The sequence below is a fragment of the Neofelis nebulosa genome, chromosome 6 (genome assembly GCF_028018385.1).
Source record: "Neofelis nebulosa isolate mNeoNeb1 chromosome 6, mNeoNeb1.pri, whole genome shotgun sequence".
Classification (NCBI taxonomy): domain Eukaryota; kingdom Metazoa; phylum Chordata; class Mammalia; order Carnivora; family Felidae; genus Neofelis; species Neofelis nebulosa.
Genome location: NC_080787.1, coordinates 145,902,205 through 145,921,016, shown reverse-complemented (window position 1 = coordinate 145,921,016; position 18,812 = coordinate 145,902,205). Strand labels below are relative to the sequence as shown.

Below are 18,812 nucleotides of genomic sequence, written 5' to 3'. Positions count from 1 at the left end.
TTATTCTTTACATTGCTTTCTAAGATATGTCATCTTTGTTGTAAGAGAAATATGGAGAAAACATCTTTCAGAATAAAAAGGTACAATTTAGAGCAAAAGTTTATGGAGAGAGAGAACCATCTCCAAAGCAGACAATAATGAGATGTTAAACGGCCAATGGTTTCTTGACCTTCAACAAAGAATACACGGCCATTGGCAGAATGACTATCTACAGGACAAAGAGAGACCAGCATTTAGTCTGGACTTGCGGCTACCGTTCTGGAAAAACGCCTTGGCTTGGAGAAGGCTGGTCCAATGCTGAATCTACTTTTTGTTTCATAACGTTATTACACTGCAAGGTCAAAATGTGATCTTAAGAAATCATTCACTCTGTTTCCCTCACTTCACACTGATAATATCCTGCATAGTTTGGGGCCTATCCTATTTTTAAAAGCATCCAGGAAAAATTTTCATTCCTCATCCTATCATATCCTTCACCTCCTGCCCAGTCTGGGCCAATCCATTCCCAGCTGATGGAAAACCATTCTGGCAAGCGGTTCTTCCACATTATCATGACTAATTTCCCATGCTTAGGATTTAGGTTTCTGTCCCCTCATTGTCTTTGGAGGAAATGAGAAATAGCGAGTCAACATAATTTTAACTTTCAGACATAAAATTGGTATGAATGTGACAATTCTCAATATGATCGATGACTGTCCCAACAAAAGGTCCTACCTTTTCATCTCGGAAATTTAGAAACTGCTGGAAAACCTCACTTTCTGAGATGACTGGGTGACGACACATCCTGGTCACCCATGCCTGAAGTCTCTCCATGCGCATCTTGATAAATTCTTCTTCAAAGCGACCTGCAAGGTGGACAAGAGTGATATACACCCCTGTCTAAAGCGGATTACCGTCAGCACAAATGAAAGCCGTTTGTATCTACTGGGTCTTTGGCAGAAAGTTATTTAGCACAAGGTAAAACCATAGGGATTTTTCACTAAACTAAAAACACTAACCTAAAAACAAGCTGTAACACAGCGGATGCTCAAAGAGCTACAGGAAAGAGATACAACAGGCTTTTTAGTTTTTAAGGATGAGATTCTGATTTAACAAATTGACAAATTTTGTAGCTGTGACAAGAAAAATCACAGCTGCAAAGTACTATTTTCTTCAAGGATCCCTGAGTATTCAACAAATTTAGAAGCAAATCTTATCTAAGTATGAAAAACTTCCTCTTTCTGATAAACTAAGACTATGCCAGTCCTGCGTGGCCATATGAAGTCTGTAGGCAGAAAGGGGTGAGAAAATGGAATTTAATAAGTAATCCTTACAAAGTGTGTAAAATTTTTATATCTATAAAAATGTGTCCAAATGCAATATAACCTCAAATTTAGTATTTATGAAAAGTAGCTCAAGACTGTAGCTCTTTATTTGTTTAACGTACTTAAACCAAAAATAGAAAAGGCAATTCTTCCACGAATGCAGTAAAGCTACTACCCCAGAACTTATGACCATTCTAAAACATAGCCAAATGAGTGATATTTCTGTCTTAAAAGCAGAAAATCAGCTTAACAAGCCTGACATACCAAACATCAAGTGAACACTGAAAATGTTTTAAGTCTACCAAACAAAATCTCTGTTTGTTAAAAGGCTCCTGGAGATGAAAATACCAGCTACAGTTGAGTGAGGCAATCAGCTATTCCCATCCCCCCAAAACAATTATAAAGCTGGACAGAACCCAGAACCAAAAATAAGTGTTCTGGAAATCAACCAAAGGCAAACAGCCACGTGAGAAGTGTTTATACTTGCAAAACTGCTGAACTTTATGGAAATCTGTGGCGTTCTGTCTGGTGTGGGGCTGCTCTCATCTCCCCTGTGGCCCCTGTACCTCCCCACCCTCTCCCTGGTTGACATGGAGGTTCTGACAGTGTAGAGCAGACTGTGAATGTGAAGGCTGGCCACTGCAGGTTCCCTGGCGAGGAAAAAGGCTCACTTGACCTGGAGCAGGGGGACGTGCTCATACTCAGCAGTGGTGGCAGTGACAATCCAGAGGCTGGGGAACAGAGAGGGCCAATGACCCCACTAGCCAAGGTTGCGTGGGCCAGCCAAGCATTTTCCAGACTGAGGCTGTGTGCAGAAACAGTGGAGACCAGATGGAATCTGAGTCAGCCACACATTCCTGGCCAATTCTGAGGCTGCACACACTTGTAAAGGAGACACAAAAGGTCCGCAAAAAAGTAAAAGCCAGGGTGGCTAACTTGAAAATTACCTGATCTTTGAATGCACTCCCCTACCCAAAGATCCATCAGCAGAGGACAGAAGCCGTACTGGCTTGAGGCAGGCTTACTGCTAATCTACACAGACACAAGGGTGAGCCCCAGGGAGCCAAACTTAAAAAATAAAAAGAACTGAACTTTAGGGGAGAGACAATTCAGAGACTTGGCCTAAGCAAATTACTTCCCAAACAATCAAATAAACATAAAGTAGAAACAACAACCTTCAGAGATGAAAAATCAGAATTGAGAGTTGCTAAAATATATTCTCTAAAATTTCCAGTTTTTGACAAAAAATTAAGAGATATGCAGAGAAAAAGCAAGGTATAACCCATACCGACAAAAAAGTAGTCAACAGAAACCATCTCTAAGTGTCCCTGGATGTTGAATTTAGCAGACAAAGCAGCTTCCAGAAATACATTCAAAGAGCTAAAGTCATGTTTAAAAATGCAGAGAAATAGGACACGGAATCAAACAATAAAAATTCTCTAGAAAAAGAACTTACAAATAAATAGAATGAAATGTTTGGAGCTGAAAATACAGTAACTGAATTAAAAATTCACTGTAGAGGCTCAAATGCAGATTCAAGATGGAGGAAAAAGGAATCAGTGAATCTGAAGATAGTGGTTTATATACACAATGGAATACTACTTGGCAATGAGAAAGAATGAAATATGGCCTTTTGTAGCAACGTGGATGGAACTGGAGAGCGTTATGCTAAGTGAAATATGTCATACAGAGAAAGACAGACACCATATGTTTTCACTCTTATGTGGATCCTGAGAAACTTAACAGAAGACCATGGGGGAGGGGAAGGAAAAAAAAAAGTTAGAGAGGGAGGGAGCCAAACCATAAGAGACTCTTAAAAACTGAGAATAAACTGAGGGTTGATGGGGGGTGGGAGGGAGGGGGGCTGTGGGTGATGGGCACTGAGGAGGGCACCTGTTGGATGAACCCTGGGTATTGTATGGAAACCAATTTGACAGTAAATTTCATATAAAAAAAAAAACATTTATGAGAAGTAAAAAAAAAAAAAAAAAAGTTATCTAATCTGAAGAACAGAGGGAAAAAAATGGCTGAACCATGCTTCAGAAAACAAAACACGTGAACATACTTGCAGTGGGAGTCCACAAAGGAGAAGAAGTAAAAAAAATATGTGAAGAAATAAAAGGGCAAAGTTTCCCAAATTTGATGGAAAATTTTAATCTGCATTTCCAAGAAGCTCAACAAACCTGGATAGGATAAATATGAGTATGAATCCACACCAAGATACAGCAGAATCAAACTGTCGAAAGACAGAAACAAACCCTGACAGCAGCAAGTGAAAAATGACTCATTTTGTATAATGGAATGTGCTTGTGTGTGTGTGTGTGTGTGTGTGTGTGTGTGTGTGTGTGTGTAATCAAAAGAACTGACTGATTTGTCATCTGACACAAAGGAGGTCAGAAGCAACGGAAAGACATTTTCATCATGCTGAAGGAAAACAGTCAGCTGTGAATTCTATAACCAGCACACTTATCCTTCAAAAATAAAGGCAAAATGAAGACATTCTCAGATGAACAAAGATGAGAGAATTAACTGATAGCAGAGCTGTATTAAAGAAATACTAGAAGAAGCCCTTCAGGTTAAAAAAAAATACTACGTCAGGCTAAAAGGAAATTACCTAAATTCATAGGGAGAAATGAAGAGCACCAGGAATATGTGGGCTAACATAAAATATGTATTCTTTTCTAATTTCTTCTCTTCTTTAGAAGACATAAGATTGTAGAAAGCAATAATTATCATACCATATTGCTGGATTTATGATATATATGATGACAGTAGCATAAAAAGAGGGAATCAGAGCTATAATGGAGAAGAGTTTCTATCAATTTTATTAGAATTGAGTATTAATCTGAAGTGCATTGTAACATTACAAAAAAGATGTACACAGGGGCATCTGGGTGGCTCAGTCAGTTGAGCGCCCGACTTCGGCTCAGGTCATGATCTCATGGTTCGTCTCACGAGCATCTCACGAGCTCCGTGTTGGGCTGTGTGCTGACAGCTCAGAGCCTGGAGCCTGCTTAGGATTCTGGGTCTCCCTCTCTTTCTGCCCCTCCCCCACTCGCACTCTGTCTCTTTCTCTCAAAACTAAACATTAAAAAAAAGTTAAAAAAAAAAAAAAGATGCACGTAGTATCCTCCGAGGTAACCACTAAGAAAATAATTTTTAAAATTTAGTGGAAAAGTGAGAGAAATTAAAACAGCATATTGGAAAATATTTAACGCAAAAGAAAGGCACTAAAGGAGGAACAAGACACATGGAAGACAAATATCAAAATGGCAAACGTAAATCTAACTGGGTCAATAATTATTCAATATAAACGGTCTAAAAACTCTAATCAAAACGCAGAGGTTGCGAGACTTGATAAAAGAGCAAGCTCCAACGATGCTGTCAACAAGAGATACAGATTCAAAGACACTAACAGATTCAAAGTAAAAGATGAGAAAAGATATGCCATGCAAACAGTAACTGTGAGAGAACCGGAGTGACGATGTTAACATCAGACAAAACAGATTTTAACACAGGAAATCTTACTAGAGACAAAAAGGCTCATTAGGAAGATATAACAATTACAAACTGTATATATACCAAAGTCCCAGCATGATTTTTTACAAATATCTACAAATGGACTCTTAAATTATTTGGAAAGGCAAAAGAAAAATAGCCTGAAATTATTTTGAAAAAGAACCAAGTTGGAGGATTTATACTACCTGATTTAAAGATTTACTACAGAGCTACATGAATCAAGACATTGTGGTATTGGCAAAAGGATGGACACAAAACAGAAGAGAATACAGTCCAGAAACAAAACCAAAGTGGGGCACGTGGGTGGCTCAGTCAGTTAAGCGTCCGACTTCGGCTCAGGTCATGATCTCACGGTCCGTGAGTTCGAGCCCCGCGTGGGGCTCTGTGCTGACAGCTCAGAGCCTGGAGCCTGCTTCGGATTTTGTGTCTTCCCCTCTCTCTCCGCCCCACCCCGGCTCATGCTCTGTCTCTGTCTCTCTCTCAAAAGTAAATAAACATTAAAAAAAAATTTAAAAAAACCCACCAAATATGTTCAACTGATTTTTGACAAAATGCAAAGGAAATCAACAGAGAAAGAATAGTCTTCCCAACAGGTAGTGCCAGAATCACTGGATATCCAGACGCATAACATAAACTTCTACTTTATTATACCTCACATCTTACACAAACACTAACTCAAAATGCACCTGAAACTACACAACTTTCTGAAGAAAACAGCGTGAACTTGGATTAGGCATACAGGTTTTCACCATGATACCTAAAGCACAATCCACAAAAGAGACAATTGGTACTCTGAACTTCATTAAAATTAAAAGCTTTTTGTTATGCGAAAAACACTGTTAAGAGAAAGATAAGCCACACCCGGGACAAAATATTTGCAGATTATATTATTTCCAGAATGTAAAGAACTCTCAAAATTCAGTAATGAAAAAAACAACCTAATAAGAAATGGGCAAAAGATTCAAACAGACATTTCACCAAAGAAAATATATGGAAGGGCAATGAGCACATGAAAAGATGCTCAACAGTAGTTATAAGGGAAATGCAAATTAAAACCATGATGAAGTACCACTACATACCTAGTAGATTGTTAAAATAAAGAAAAACTGACGTTACCAAAAGTGCAAGCAAGGATGTGGGGCTCCTGACACCCTCATCCACTGCTGCTGGGGATTCCGAAATGGTATAGCCACTTTGGAAAACAGTTTGGCAATTTCTTTCTTTCTTTCTTTCTTTTAATGCTTATTTCTTTATTTTTGAGGGGGGAGGGGCAGAGAGAGAGAATCCCAAGCAGGCTCCATGCTCAGTGCAGAGCCCAATGCGGGGCTCCATCTCACAACTGCGAGATGGTGACCTGAGCCGAAATAAGAGTCGAACGCCTAACCTACTGAGCCGCCCACATACCCCAGTTTGGCAATTTCTTAAACATGAAACATATGCCTGCCAAATGCCCCCGTCATTCCACTCTCAGGTATTCACCCAAGAGAAATGACAACTTACGCTTATACAAAAACTTGTATGTAAATGTTTTCAGCAGCTTTATTTATTATAAATGCCCCAAACTGAAAACCCAAATACCTTTCACGAGTGAATGGAGAAACAAACTATGGAAGTAGCAATAAAAAGAAACTGATGCACATCTTGTGTGTATCTCAAATGCACAACGCCAAGAGAAAGAAGCCATAATTTAAGACTGTGTGCACTGTGTGGAACCATTTTTTTTTTGAGCCACCCCCCCCCCCCGCCCCGGTTTCATTGATCTGTTCCACTGTTCTTTTAGTTTCTATTTCATTTATTTCTGCTCTGCATTACTTCCTTTTTTCTACTGGTTTTAGGCTTCGTTTGTTCTTCTTTTTCTAACTCCTTTAGGAGTAAGGTTAGTTCGTATGAGATTTTTCTTCCTTTCTCAGATAGGTCTATATGCTTCCATTTATAATGACATTCTGGAAAAGGCAAAACCATAGAGACAAAGAACACACCACTGTTGCCATGGGTTAGAACTGGGGAGAGGGGATGAAGATAAAGGGGCAAGCCCAAGGGAATCTGGGGAGGGAATTTGGGGACTTCCTGTACCTTGAATGTAGTGGTGGTTATAAGACCATAGTGGTTGTCAAAACTTTTTTTTTTTAAATACTTTTTGGTTTTAAGTTTATTTATTTTGAAAGAGAGAAAGAGAGAGAGCAGGGGAGGGGCAGAGAGAGAGAGAGAGAGAGAGAGAGAGAGAATCCCAAGCAAGCTCCACACAGACAGCACGGAACCTGATGTGGGGCTCGAACTCATGAACCGTGAGATCATGACCTGAGCCAAAACCAAGAGTAGGATGCTTAACCGACTAGTCACCCAGGTGTCCCAAAACTCCTAAAACTATACACCAAAGGAGTTAATTTACTGTATGTACGTTTAAAAATAAACTTAAAAACTACAGGCTGGCCTTTCCTTTAGAAATGACAAGTACAAATAAGCACAACTTTCTTTAGAGAGAAGAGCATTCCGGATCCATACCGCAAAAACTCACTACCTCAGAAAGTGTCACCCAAACAGCACGATGGATCAGGACACTTCCTATATATTAAAATACTTCAAATTTTTCAAATCTCAGTAGAGATTAAATGGTATAGAAGCTAATAAGACTATGAAGAAACAAAGTCTCATCCCTTGGAAAGAAGATGACTCACCTCCTGGGCAGAAGAGACCCAGTGAGTCCGCATGAAGCTGGGCTATATTGAATTGTCCACATGAGAAAGTGAATTATACCAAGAGTTTAAAACCTACTCCTTGCCTGAAATTAATTAACGAATTAATTAATGCTTACTCCTCCTGAAAAATTTTCTGACGTCACTGGTTTATTTTCAAACTCTGACTTCAGGTATTATTTTGTGCTTGTTAGGATTTTCCTACCAGGTTCCAGAAAACTGGAACGAAGGTCAGGGGGAGGGGGATTTCCGATTCTCCATTTTCAATGAACCTGACTTAGGCTTTCACCAAGTATGTGAGTATACCAGTTTGGCATCCAGGAATAAAACCAGATTTGTTCAATATTATTTCACAGAGAACAAAATCTCTCAACAAACTAAAACTGTTAGCTGTAAGTTCCTCATGGATGGATTATCAAGGGCACAGAAATATCATGAGATCATCCACTTGGCATTCCTTTCTCTTCCCTCCAGGATGTAAGTGAGAGGGGGGGTTTATATAATAATGATCTTGTGGGTATCACAGGCAGGAGGCAAACGAGAGAGGGGACAGATAAAGTGGCTTCTGTGCTTTTCAGTTTCCTCGGCACATGTCCCAGTCAGAGAATCAAAGCTCAACTTTCTTCAGACTGAGCGGCTGTTGCTTTCTTGCTTTCTATGACATCCCTCTGGCTTCGGGCCTGAGCTTTAAAAAAACCAAACCTTAGTTTGGGGGCGGAACTGTGTGGCTCTCTGATGCTTTAAAATAGCACTGAGTTAACGGATCCAGAGAAAACAATGTATTAAAACCTAAAAGACGTGAGAAATCCCCACAGCCTCGAAACAGCTCCTTAGACACAATGAAGCCCATATTGTGCCAATCAAGTTGATAAAGGAGAATGCTAAAATTCAGGAAAACAGACTGAAATTTGAAAACAAGGAGAAAGGCAGAACTGAAGTTTTCAAGGAAATGGATTTAAATTTGAAAAAGGAAAGCTGTGATTTCAAACAATAAGGGTGACAAAAAGGAGGAAGATTGAGTATCTGGATGGGGCACAGAACCCGGGGCACCTCTGCGGGGTGGGAGGAAGCGACAATCTGCGCCAACCTGGCCGCCCTGACGTGGCCTTCACTCAGCAACCCCCCCACCCCCACCCCCCGGCTCCAGGAGGGCCCGTTCAGGAGCCACCCAGATGAGGGCCAGGACAGGTCTGTCACCTACTTGGCAATGCAGCCCCACTCACCCCTCTGCTACAATTTGAAATTTTTGAAAAGTTTTCAAAAAAAAAAAAAAAAAAAGAAAGTCACAATCAAAACAACTTCTTTAAAAACAAAACCTTCCATCTCCTCCAACAGTTTCAGAGAAACCTAAATACACAACAAAATACAGCGCCCAAGTTTTAAGGAGATTGTAACCGTCTTACCCGAGGTAACGAATTCTGGCTAACGACTAGCTGATACACATCCTGTGACGTCAACAGAACAATCTGGAATCAGATTCAAGCGCCTGTTTCGGTGGCATCGAGTGCCTCGGCCGTGAGAAAGCACGGGGCGGCACACGGGGACACGTGACACCTGGCAGGTAGGTGGCTTCACCCCAACGCCGCAAGTGCCTGGTGCTGGCTCGGCCATCTGGCTCCCGGAGTCCCCATCCCTCTCCCAACTCTCCCTCCACCTCTGCTCTGGCTGAGTGAGGACTAAACCCTCTCCGGTCTTCCCTGACCTCCAGGAAAGAAGTCCTCCTGCCCAGATTCCACACTTCCTCCCCCCCCCCCCCCCCCCACCCCGAGTTCAGGTTAGCCGTTCGGGGTCTCTGACGTGGAGCCTCTCTGGCACTGACCTTTCAGGCCCTACTCTCATCTTGGATCCTTCCCTTTCTATTCTTACTAGTTTCATTTAGTTGCAAGTTTTGTGGCCGCATTTTAAAACTCTCATCTCTAGTGAAGTTCAGCCTCTTTACACACTTTTATTCCAAGACAAACATACGGAGTTCTGAGTACTACTATTCCAGGGTCTACACCGGGCTGCAGATCAAAAAAACAAAAAAACCAAAAACCAGTGACAGTTCTCAAAGCAGAGAGAAACAAATACTCTCTAAGTGCATTTTTACAAGGGGCTTTCAGAGCACTGTGAATTACTGACCGTTTGATCATTTGACCATATTGATATTGATCTTGACCATATTGATCATTTGAGGCAGGGGGTGTAGGAGAAACAAACAGGAGAAATAGGACACTTTGAATAATTAAGGCAGAGAGTGATGATCAACAGTAAACAAAAACATGTAAACATTGTCACCAAAGTAACGGAGTAAAGAACTTTGCAACTTCTTACATTAATCCTTAGAAGGTCTGTGGCTTCTACAACATCTGATATTTACATATTTCTAATGAAAATAACACAGCTGAACTGCATGACAGGTTTACATCATTTCGATCATACATTGTTATTTCCATTTCAGGTTGTTGGGAGCATTCCTATTTTCTCAGGTGTCACTTTTCACATTGAAAAAAGTCACGTATTTCTTTTACAGGAAATCATGTAGCAATAAAGACACAATGACTGCTACAACTCAAGATGGGTATGCAAGAACTCTGATAAACAATTTTAGGCAACATTCTCATTAGGTGTTTAGGTAACTTCCAAATATATGTCCAGTATACATGGATGTACAACACTTAGCTACTGTTTCCAAACACATATGTTGTTCTTCTAGAAGATGGAAAATGTCATTACTGATTTCCATTAGGACAGATGCTCTATCTGCAGTCTTGTTACTTGTCATCCTGAGTTGAAGGTCACATGCACTCACCTGTGACTTGCTTATCCGGAAGAGAGGGGATTGGAATGGCTGACCCAAACTTAACCAGGAGACGCTCATATAACCAGTCAAAGTGCTTATACCTGTGGTTTACAGATCGATTAGTGTTCTATAATGCAAGGGAGAGAGAAGAAAATGTTACCCATGCCAACTATAGAAGATGAAGAAAAAAGCAAAGTGTAGCTAGGAACGCAGGCACGATTCTGTTTTTGATAACTCAGATACTCACAGTAGGTGTTAGCTGATATTCAATGTAGCTCTTCAGACCATACATTTTGGAGCCTTTCCTGGGATCTGCTACCACACAGTCAAACGTAGAGGTAGGATAAACCCACATTGGGCCATAATCTCCAACCTACACAATGTTCCAGGGAGAGGTGATTTTGTTACATGCAAAAATAGTCAATATGCTAGATAGAAGTCATTAAAGGATTCTTTTTAGGACTAGAGGACTAGAGGTCCTTTGGAGGGTCATTCTTGCTCTTCTCTGAGAAGTTATGTAAACGCTCCCTGTTCCTGATAAGATTATGTATTAAAGAACACACTTGCCAGGACAAACCCTTCTGCTCCCCATGTGGGCACCTCAGGCCACAGAGGAGAGATGTCTGCCTCCCTCTCCTGGGGGAGGGCAGGATGGAACACAGTTTTCCTCTCTCCCGTTCAGTGGTCCTAGTCGTATGTGTTGACAGGCTAGTTTTAAAACATTTCCGATCTGTCACAGACTGATGCTTTTGTGAAATACAAAATTACACACCTGGATGTCTCAACAACATCAAACTGCCATCAAATTCTTTCAAGGCTCACTCTCATGTTCTGCATGTTCAGTCCTAATTCTTTCTAAAGGTGGAAGGAGGAAAAAGTGGGGTGGTGTATCAAAGTTCAGAGGTTATGAGGTCAGGAGGGTGACCAGGGCCCAAACAATCTTACTGGAGGACTAAACGGACGACCTTGACAAGGAGCTACTATGACTCCTTGAGAGGGAGCTCAGATCCAGAAAACTCTCTGAAAGCTGTGGAGCAGGAGCCTCTGGGGAGCGTCTCTCAGTGACTGAGACCAAGAGAGGTAACTCCGATCAACCTGAGCCCAATATCCAGAGGCTTTTAATTTTCTTAGTGGGTAGAGTTGCTGTGCCTCAAAGGCAAAGAACCACATCTCTGCTTTTTCTTGGTTTTCTGAAGACTTGAAGGCATTTTTCCTAGGCTTCCCTTTTCATGCCAGGAGCCTGCCTGGGCAGGCCTGCCTACAGGGTTCAGGGGCCGTTTCTACCTACAACCTATGGGTCCCTCAGCTCCGTTCCAACCCTTCTGGGCTTGTGATAAAGTCCCTTTTGAGGATCTGAGGGGCAGGGACGTGGGCTCCAGTCCTGTGGAGTTTTAAGTTTAACGAAAAGAACAAAATAATGTATGTTCAGAAGTTACATAAAAAAATCTGAAGAAAAAATTTAAAAATTAAAATAATCTCTAACCACTCAGAAGATAATTACCCCAAATTTGCTTTGCGGGAAAGGGATAAAAGGGGCTCTTGGTTGCAGCCCTTTTTTCTCGAGTTTCTAGGATTTCAAGCTTTTCAAAGATGTAGGAACACAATAAAAATAAATCCAATGATCAGTTCTGCAGTTCTATCAAGTTTCCCAGGACCCAGAGATTATAGAATGAGACCAGGTGTTTCCACCTCCTATTGTTGGGCCTACGGTGATCACACCCAAGGCCCCCACTCCCACCTCCATCCCTGTCCTACAGTTACTAGGTTAAGTCCATAGGATCAAAAGACAGCCAGAGTTCTCTTTTCCAGAAGTTAGATAATGCTTAGACAGAAAATCTATCAGCAGTCAACATTTGGGTGAAACCAGAGAGCCCGTGTCACGTTATGTAATAATCAAGTTATTCTTTGAGAGAGATTCTTAATGGTGTCACCAACTCCCAGTTTTTATTTGCTAGCTCCTTATTGTGACCTGACAGCTGGTTTATTGGAAGAAAAAGCTAACTGTTACCAATGCAGTGGAAAGAACATCTTATTTTGATAATATGCATGTACTTTGCCAGGGCAGAGACCTAAATATCTGGATTAGGATTTATTAGCTAAATATATAGGGCTGGTAGAAAGACAGTATATAAAAGATACTTCAAGACACTTTGGAGAAAAAAAATTATTGAACAAAAATATGCTGTAGGTGCTGCTGGTTCAATTACTAATAGTCTTAAAAGTAAAAATAAAATATACCTAAACAACATAATGACAGGCATTAATGTATGCTAAATATTTTTAGTATTCTTACAATACTAATACATATTGTCAGTTACCTGGAGCATTAGATGTGTTAAAAATACCTTCCAAAAGACTAATAACCCTCTAGGCTTTCAAGCATTATAAAAGAGCTTAATTAGAAACGAAGCAAGCAAACAAAAGTGAATGAACTTACAATGATAGGAATTTTCTCTTTGGGTTTTGCTAGTTGCTTGGCCAACAAATACTGTTCCATACCAGGTTTTGCAAATCCGGGAAATCTGATCATGAAGATAAATGCCCATGAGTCTTACGTGTTTCCTGCGAGGAACTCTCCAACTCTTGCCCACATTTACTTAATACAACAGTTTTAACCTTGTTCTGTCTTTCAGATGTACCAGGACTAGGAAACTGTGGTAAATGAAACCTAACGTAATCAGATTGTTCAATGGCCAATTAGTCATTTAATTAAGCTTTATCTGGTCAGAGAACAGTTTGACTTCAGAAGGTGTGATATTTATGGGCACTCTATTTGCTTAACTGGATCTGAAACACTCTATCACCCCACAAAGAGTGAAGGGCAGCCTAGAAAAACGTCCCCCAGGGCACAGGAGGAGAAAGTACCGAGAACAGCCATCTGAGTTGAACACATGGGCCAGTGGCCACATGCCAGCATTTTTATATCCAAATTAAAGCTGCCTTTTGACATATTCCCTCAAGGAAGCCACAATTATCCCAAAGAAGCTGTCGCTGTCCATAAGTACTTGTGCCATTTCCTTTTGGATTATCTTCAGACCTGGTTTAGGGGACACAAAAGAAAACCGGTCTCCTTAGTAAAGAGACTCCACACACATTCTAAAATTGGAGAAACACTGGAATAAACATATAGCCATCCAAAGTGCTACTTTTTTTTTAAAGATTTGTTTTTATTTTTATTTTAAGAGGTTTCTTTTTTTTTTTTTTTTTTAATGTTTATTTTTGAAAGGGGATAGGGAGGGGCAGAGAGATGGAGACAGCAGCGAGCCCGATGTGGGGCTCAAACTCACCAGCTGTGAGACAGACATGGCCTGAGCTGAAGGTGGACACTTGACTGACAGAGCCACCCAGGCACCCCCACCCCACCCCTCCCCCGCCCACCAAAGTGCTAAAGAGGGCAAGATTAATTTGGGTTTCAGAAATGTTTTTAATAAGCAGGAAAAAAAGACCCTCAGAAAGCAAAATACCTATAATAGGAAAAGAAGTATTATTTCTATAAAAAACCAACTACATTACTTCTATTTCACTCAAATACCAAATTAAAGGCCAACATGCTGGTCTCAGGGGCCTGTCTTTTCCTTCATCTTCAAAGGACCTACCTCTATCCTCTTTTCCCTAAGACATCCTTTAAACATAGCTCATACAAGAGAGAACAAAGAGGGGTCTAGGAGCTGGATGGCCTTGGGTTCGAATTCCAACTCCAACAATTAAAAGCTATGTGACCTTTAGAGCTCCTGTCTCCTTGTGTGAAGAATGAGACCAATATGACCTGCCTTTTAAGATGATAAGGGAATTAAATGTAAGAGTTATATAAAGAGCCTCACAAATATACTCATAAATTAAAGTTATTTCTAACTATGCCATCATCTCTTTGAAAGTATTCCCTACAGCCTCTGGTACAGCCAGCTCTCTCTGTGCTTCTTCAACATTCTGAGCATACTTCTGCTATACAATTTATCACACTTAATTGCCATCATCCATTTACACATTACAGCCGACCGGAAGCACCTTGGAGAAGGTATTTGTATTTCCAGGACCCAGAGGAGTTGTGGGAAAAATACACTAAATACTTAATGAATTAATGGATTCATCTGGAATAGTTCTATTTAAAAAAAATTTTTTTTTTATATTTATTTGTTTTTGATAGAACACGAGTAGGGGAGGGGCAGAGAGAAAGAGAGACACAGAATCAGAAGTCAGCTCCAGGTTCCGAACTGTCGGCACAGAGCCTGACACAGAGCTCGAACTCATGGACCACAAGATCATGACCTGAGCTGAAGTTGGATGCTCAACCGACTGAGCCACCCAGGTGTCCCTGGAACGGTTTCATTAAAACAACCTATGCTTCCGCTAGAAAATACTGATGGAAAAATTGAGGAAGTCACAGAGTGGCAATTCCTTGACTAGACTGTAAGCTTCTGGGTGCAGAGTCTCATTTCACACTTCCTTTGGTATTCTTAGGGATCACAGCAACACTCTAGGGCCGACTCACTTAATACTTACCAAACAGCAGTGCCATTTACTAATTCTCTTGAGTGTTATCAAGATAGATTCTTATAATGCCCAAGTACACTTAAATTTCTATTCTCCTTCTCTAGTGTAAGGTTCATGTTCCAGGACTGGAATACAGCTATCATATAAAATGGATTAACTCCTGAAAAATGCTAATACTTTAAAAAGTTTTACAACTGTTATAAGTGAGCCCTTCATACATGAGTCAAGTTAAATAAAAAAAAACACACAGGATCTTAAACAGCTCTCAGCACCAGAGACAGAGAGAGAGGGAGGCCTCAGAGGTTCAGGTGCAAATGAGGACTCCTCTGATTTGGTTTCAGCCTGAACTGAAGTTTTAGAGCAGAGAGCATTTTAAATTAAAGCCAGCCCCTTCACTTCAGAGATGAGGAAACGGAGGTTCAAACAGGTCATCCGTCTTCCCCAAGATCACCTGGAAGAGGGGAGCCAGGGCAAACAGAAACAGGGACCCGGGCATGAGACAGAACCTCACTGACTAGCCAGGCACACTCGGCTACACATTTGTTGTAGAGTTTGTGCTTCCTCACTGTCCAAGGGGGGCTTACATGGCAGCAAAACGGGTTTAAATGCACTTGTATTTAGGTTTAAAGAACAGACTAATTCATGTCACTGCGGACCACACTGAGAACTTCCTATTCCACCAAAGGAAGCAGCACATAGTCAATACGAATGACTAAGTTTATATGTGTGCAATGGAGCCTGAAAATACATACTGGAAGAAACTGGAGAGAGAAGTAGGAAGAACGGCTAGAAGACTGCTCATTTAATCATCTGATGCTACTTAGATATACTAAGGGGAACCTGCACAACTCATATGCAGATCGAGACCTAGATCTTGACATCTAGAAATACAGCAAACGTTATGTTTACAACTTTTTCCAGATACGGATTAACATTCCTTCCTATCAGCTTTGAATCATGGACTTGGAGCATTGAGAAAAAGTGGTCGTAATTTTAGAAAAACCGTATTAAACACACTACTATAAGAAGAGTATTTGAAGATCCTTCTGGAAGGCAGAAATTCTGTCTCCTTCCAGCTACACTGTGAACTACAGACTTATCCAGAACTCTCCCCCAGGAAATCCAGGGTGCTATGGCCGTATTCCCCTCTTTCCCAGATGCTTTCCTGTTAGGCACTGTGTCTACAAGTACTGTTCCAACACTTTTTTTTCTTCTTAAATCTAAGAGAAGTCTACGTGAAAACAAAGTCTTGAAACGTATTAGGCAAGTAGTTGAGAGACTGAGGGACCGACTAGGATCCTGATTAGATCACTTGGCACCTGTGTGAGCTTGGACAGTTACTTAACCTCTCTGGGCGTCAGTTTTTCCCACAGAAAAACAGATTACACGTACCACAGAGGGAGATGGGGGTCACACAGCGCGTACAAACCACGCTGCACAATGCCCGGCACAGAGTAAGTGATCAACAAATGGTAAAACATTTAAAAGAGAGTTACTATTATTAATATGATTATATTTAGCTTTCCTGTGACATCAGCAATAAGAACTTAATGTGTCACAGAGCTGACAAAGATAAAAGTGGTATTTGGTAGATCGTTAAGTACAACAACTATTTCACTTTACAGTGAATAAACTTATTTACTTTACATATATATATTTATAATACATATATATGAATACAACATATACACGTATAATGTATATATTTAAAGTGAATAAAATTTTTTTTTCTTTAAAGAAGCTAAAGCTGAGATCCAAATCACCACCCCACACTTCACCCCCTTTCAGATCGCTGAAAAGAGGAACGCCTCCTTGGATCTCCTGTTTCCGCATGGAGTTCGCATGGAGTTCACGGTGCCAACGCCCTTCACACCTACTTGTTAAGTGGCAGCTTCATAGAGGAGGAACCAGCCCGGCTGTTGCCTCGCTGAGCAGCCCCTGCCTCTGCTGACTCTGAATCCTTGAAGTAGGGGGCGGCCGCCTTGGGGTCGTCCCAGTCTTCGTCCCAGTCATCGTCATCACCCGCGGTTGCTAGGGGTGGGCACAGAAGATCCCCACGGAAGAAAAACAAAATACAAATGCAATGACTTAATTTTCTGAGAGTAACTATGGACAGGACCTACGTTAACCAATTAAAGAACAGGAGACAAGGGCGTAGCACAGGATTATAATGCAGACTGGAGCAAAGGCTCTAGTTGGGTTTAAAGCTCCAATTGTGGATTCTGCCTTTTAGTGCAAAGGACAAGTTAGAAACGAGGCCGTCCCTCCAAGTAACTTCAGACAGACACAGACTGAGAGCAGCTCTGAGGTGTGTACCCAGGGCAAGGCCCACACACAGATAAATCTCGCCTTATAAACTTGCAAATAAGCATCGAATACCTTCTCAGTCACGAATACCGGGGAGTGTGGGGGAGGGGGACGAGGAGGGGGGGAAATGACAGATCTCTGAAAAGAAATTAATATGAACGATAACACTGGGAAAGGGAGAGAGGAGCAGGGTGGGAGTGGAGGGGGAAGGGATGGAGAAGAAACAAGACAAGAGGGAAGTGGCAGTACCAGGAGCCTCATATCCTAACAGTGACCTCTGTCCCTTCCTTCCTGGTCCTAGTCTGGGCTTCTGTCTCCCACCCGGAGGGCCTCAGGTATCCTGGGATCTCTGCCCTAGCGGTGCCAATGGGAGAAGCCAAGAGACAAATGCCAAAACGAAAAAGAAAGGCACTGAATGCACTGGGAGGATCTGGGCCGAGTACAGAGCCAGGAGTTAGCTGTTGGGTCACAGCCCGAGCCCGTGTCTCCTGCACCTGCCAACAGCCCAGCCCTGGCTGCCAGCAGGAGCCTGCCCGCCACCCCCGTGCTTCCTGCGCATGGGTTCCCTGCCACTAGCACATTCGTACTCCATGTGACATGCTCAGACAGGGGCCATAAAATAATGAGGGGCAGATCTCTTTTTATTTAATTTCAGAAAGACATAAATACCCTTTTTCTTAATCCCTGAATTGTTTCCCCTTCTATAAATTCCTCTTTTGCCTCTGTATTTCCATTAAGGCCTGGGAGTCAAATGAGTAGTTAAGGAAAAAGAAAACAGGTAAGTCAGAGGTTATAAACCAGCAGGTGACAAATTATACTCACTCTGTATATGCAGTTGTTTTGGCCCAAAGTTTTAAAGCAAATGTGTATCAGTTGCTAAGATTCTGGAGTGGGAAGATGCCATTAAAAAACAGATTTCCTGTCTCTCTGGGGGACCAGGAGCACGAGCTGGGTCTCCTGCAGTGGCAATCGAGCCAACGGCGACAGGAGGCATGCCCTTCCATCTCTAGCAGCCACTGGGCCATTCTGTTCTGCTTTACAAACCCTGCAAGCATTCGCGACTCCATGACAGATGACAAAGACGGAACTAAAGATTATAATGAACGACTACCCACATTTGGCTCCAGAAATCTAGGTTTGCTGTTAGTGAGCAAGAGCATTTGAGAGCGCTCCTTTGATTAAATTCTATTTTTAACTCGGATGCTGTCACTAGTCCCCTTACGGGTGGGCCCGATCACCAGCAGGGCCCTCTTCCTCACCTGGTCCTTGGTAGGCCTGGGGGTGACCAAAGGCAGTGTCCCAGTTATTGGAGGTGTTTCTTTGGGCCGCGGCCCCCTCTGGCTTGGCTCCCCAGCCATCCGTGCTGTCCCAGTTTCCAGATTTGGAAGAACTCCAGGCTGACCAGGGGTCATTGCCACTGCTGACCTGTTGTTAGGGGTAAAAAAAGAGAAAGAATATTTATGACTTCTTGAAAACATTACTCAATTCAGTAGGAATTACATAATAATGAATACAACAGGGGTGCTGAAAAAGTTGACATAAATTTAAAACAATTTTAAATTTAAATAAGTAAATTCAAATAATAATTTACATTTATTTTTAATGTTTATTTATTTTTGAGAGAGAAAGAGACAGAGTGCAAGTGGGGGAGGGGCAAACAGAGAAGGAGACACAGAATCCGAAGCAGGCTCCAGGCTCCAAGCTGTCAGCACAGAG

At 41.6% G+C, this 18,812-nt stretch overlaps 1 protein-coding gene across 3 annotated transcripts in view; it reads right to left on the bottom strand.

Moving 5' to 3' along the window:
- SNX9 (sorting nexin 9) overlaps positions 1-18,812 on the bottom strand; it is a 116,693-nt gene that overhangs the window by 23,531 nt on the left and 74,350 nt on the right. For all 3 annotated transcript variants that reach the window (XM_058735775.1, XM_058735773.1, XM_058735774.1), the window contains 6 exons: positions 18,356-18,521; positions 16,667-16,820; positions 12,736-12,820; positions 10,546-10,671; positions 10,308-10,425; positions 715-845 (listed from right to left, as the gene is read on the bottom strand). In XM_058735775.1, the coding sequence (XP_058591758.1) occupies positions 715-845; positions 10,308-10,425; positions 10,546-10,671; positions 12,736-12,820; positions 16,667-16,820; positions 18,356-18,521 (780 nt within the window). The remainder of the gene's footprint in view (positions 1-714; positions 846-10,307; positions 10,426-10,545; positions 10,672-12,735; positions 12,821-16,666; positions 16,821-18,355; positions 18,522-18,812) is intronic.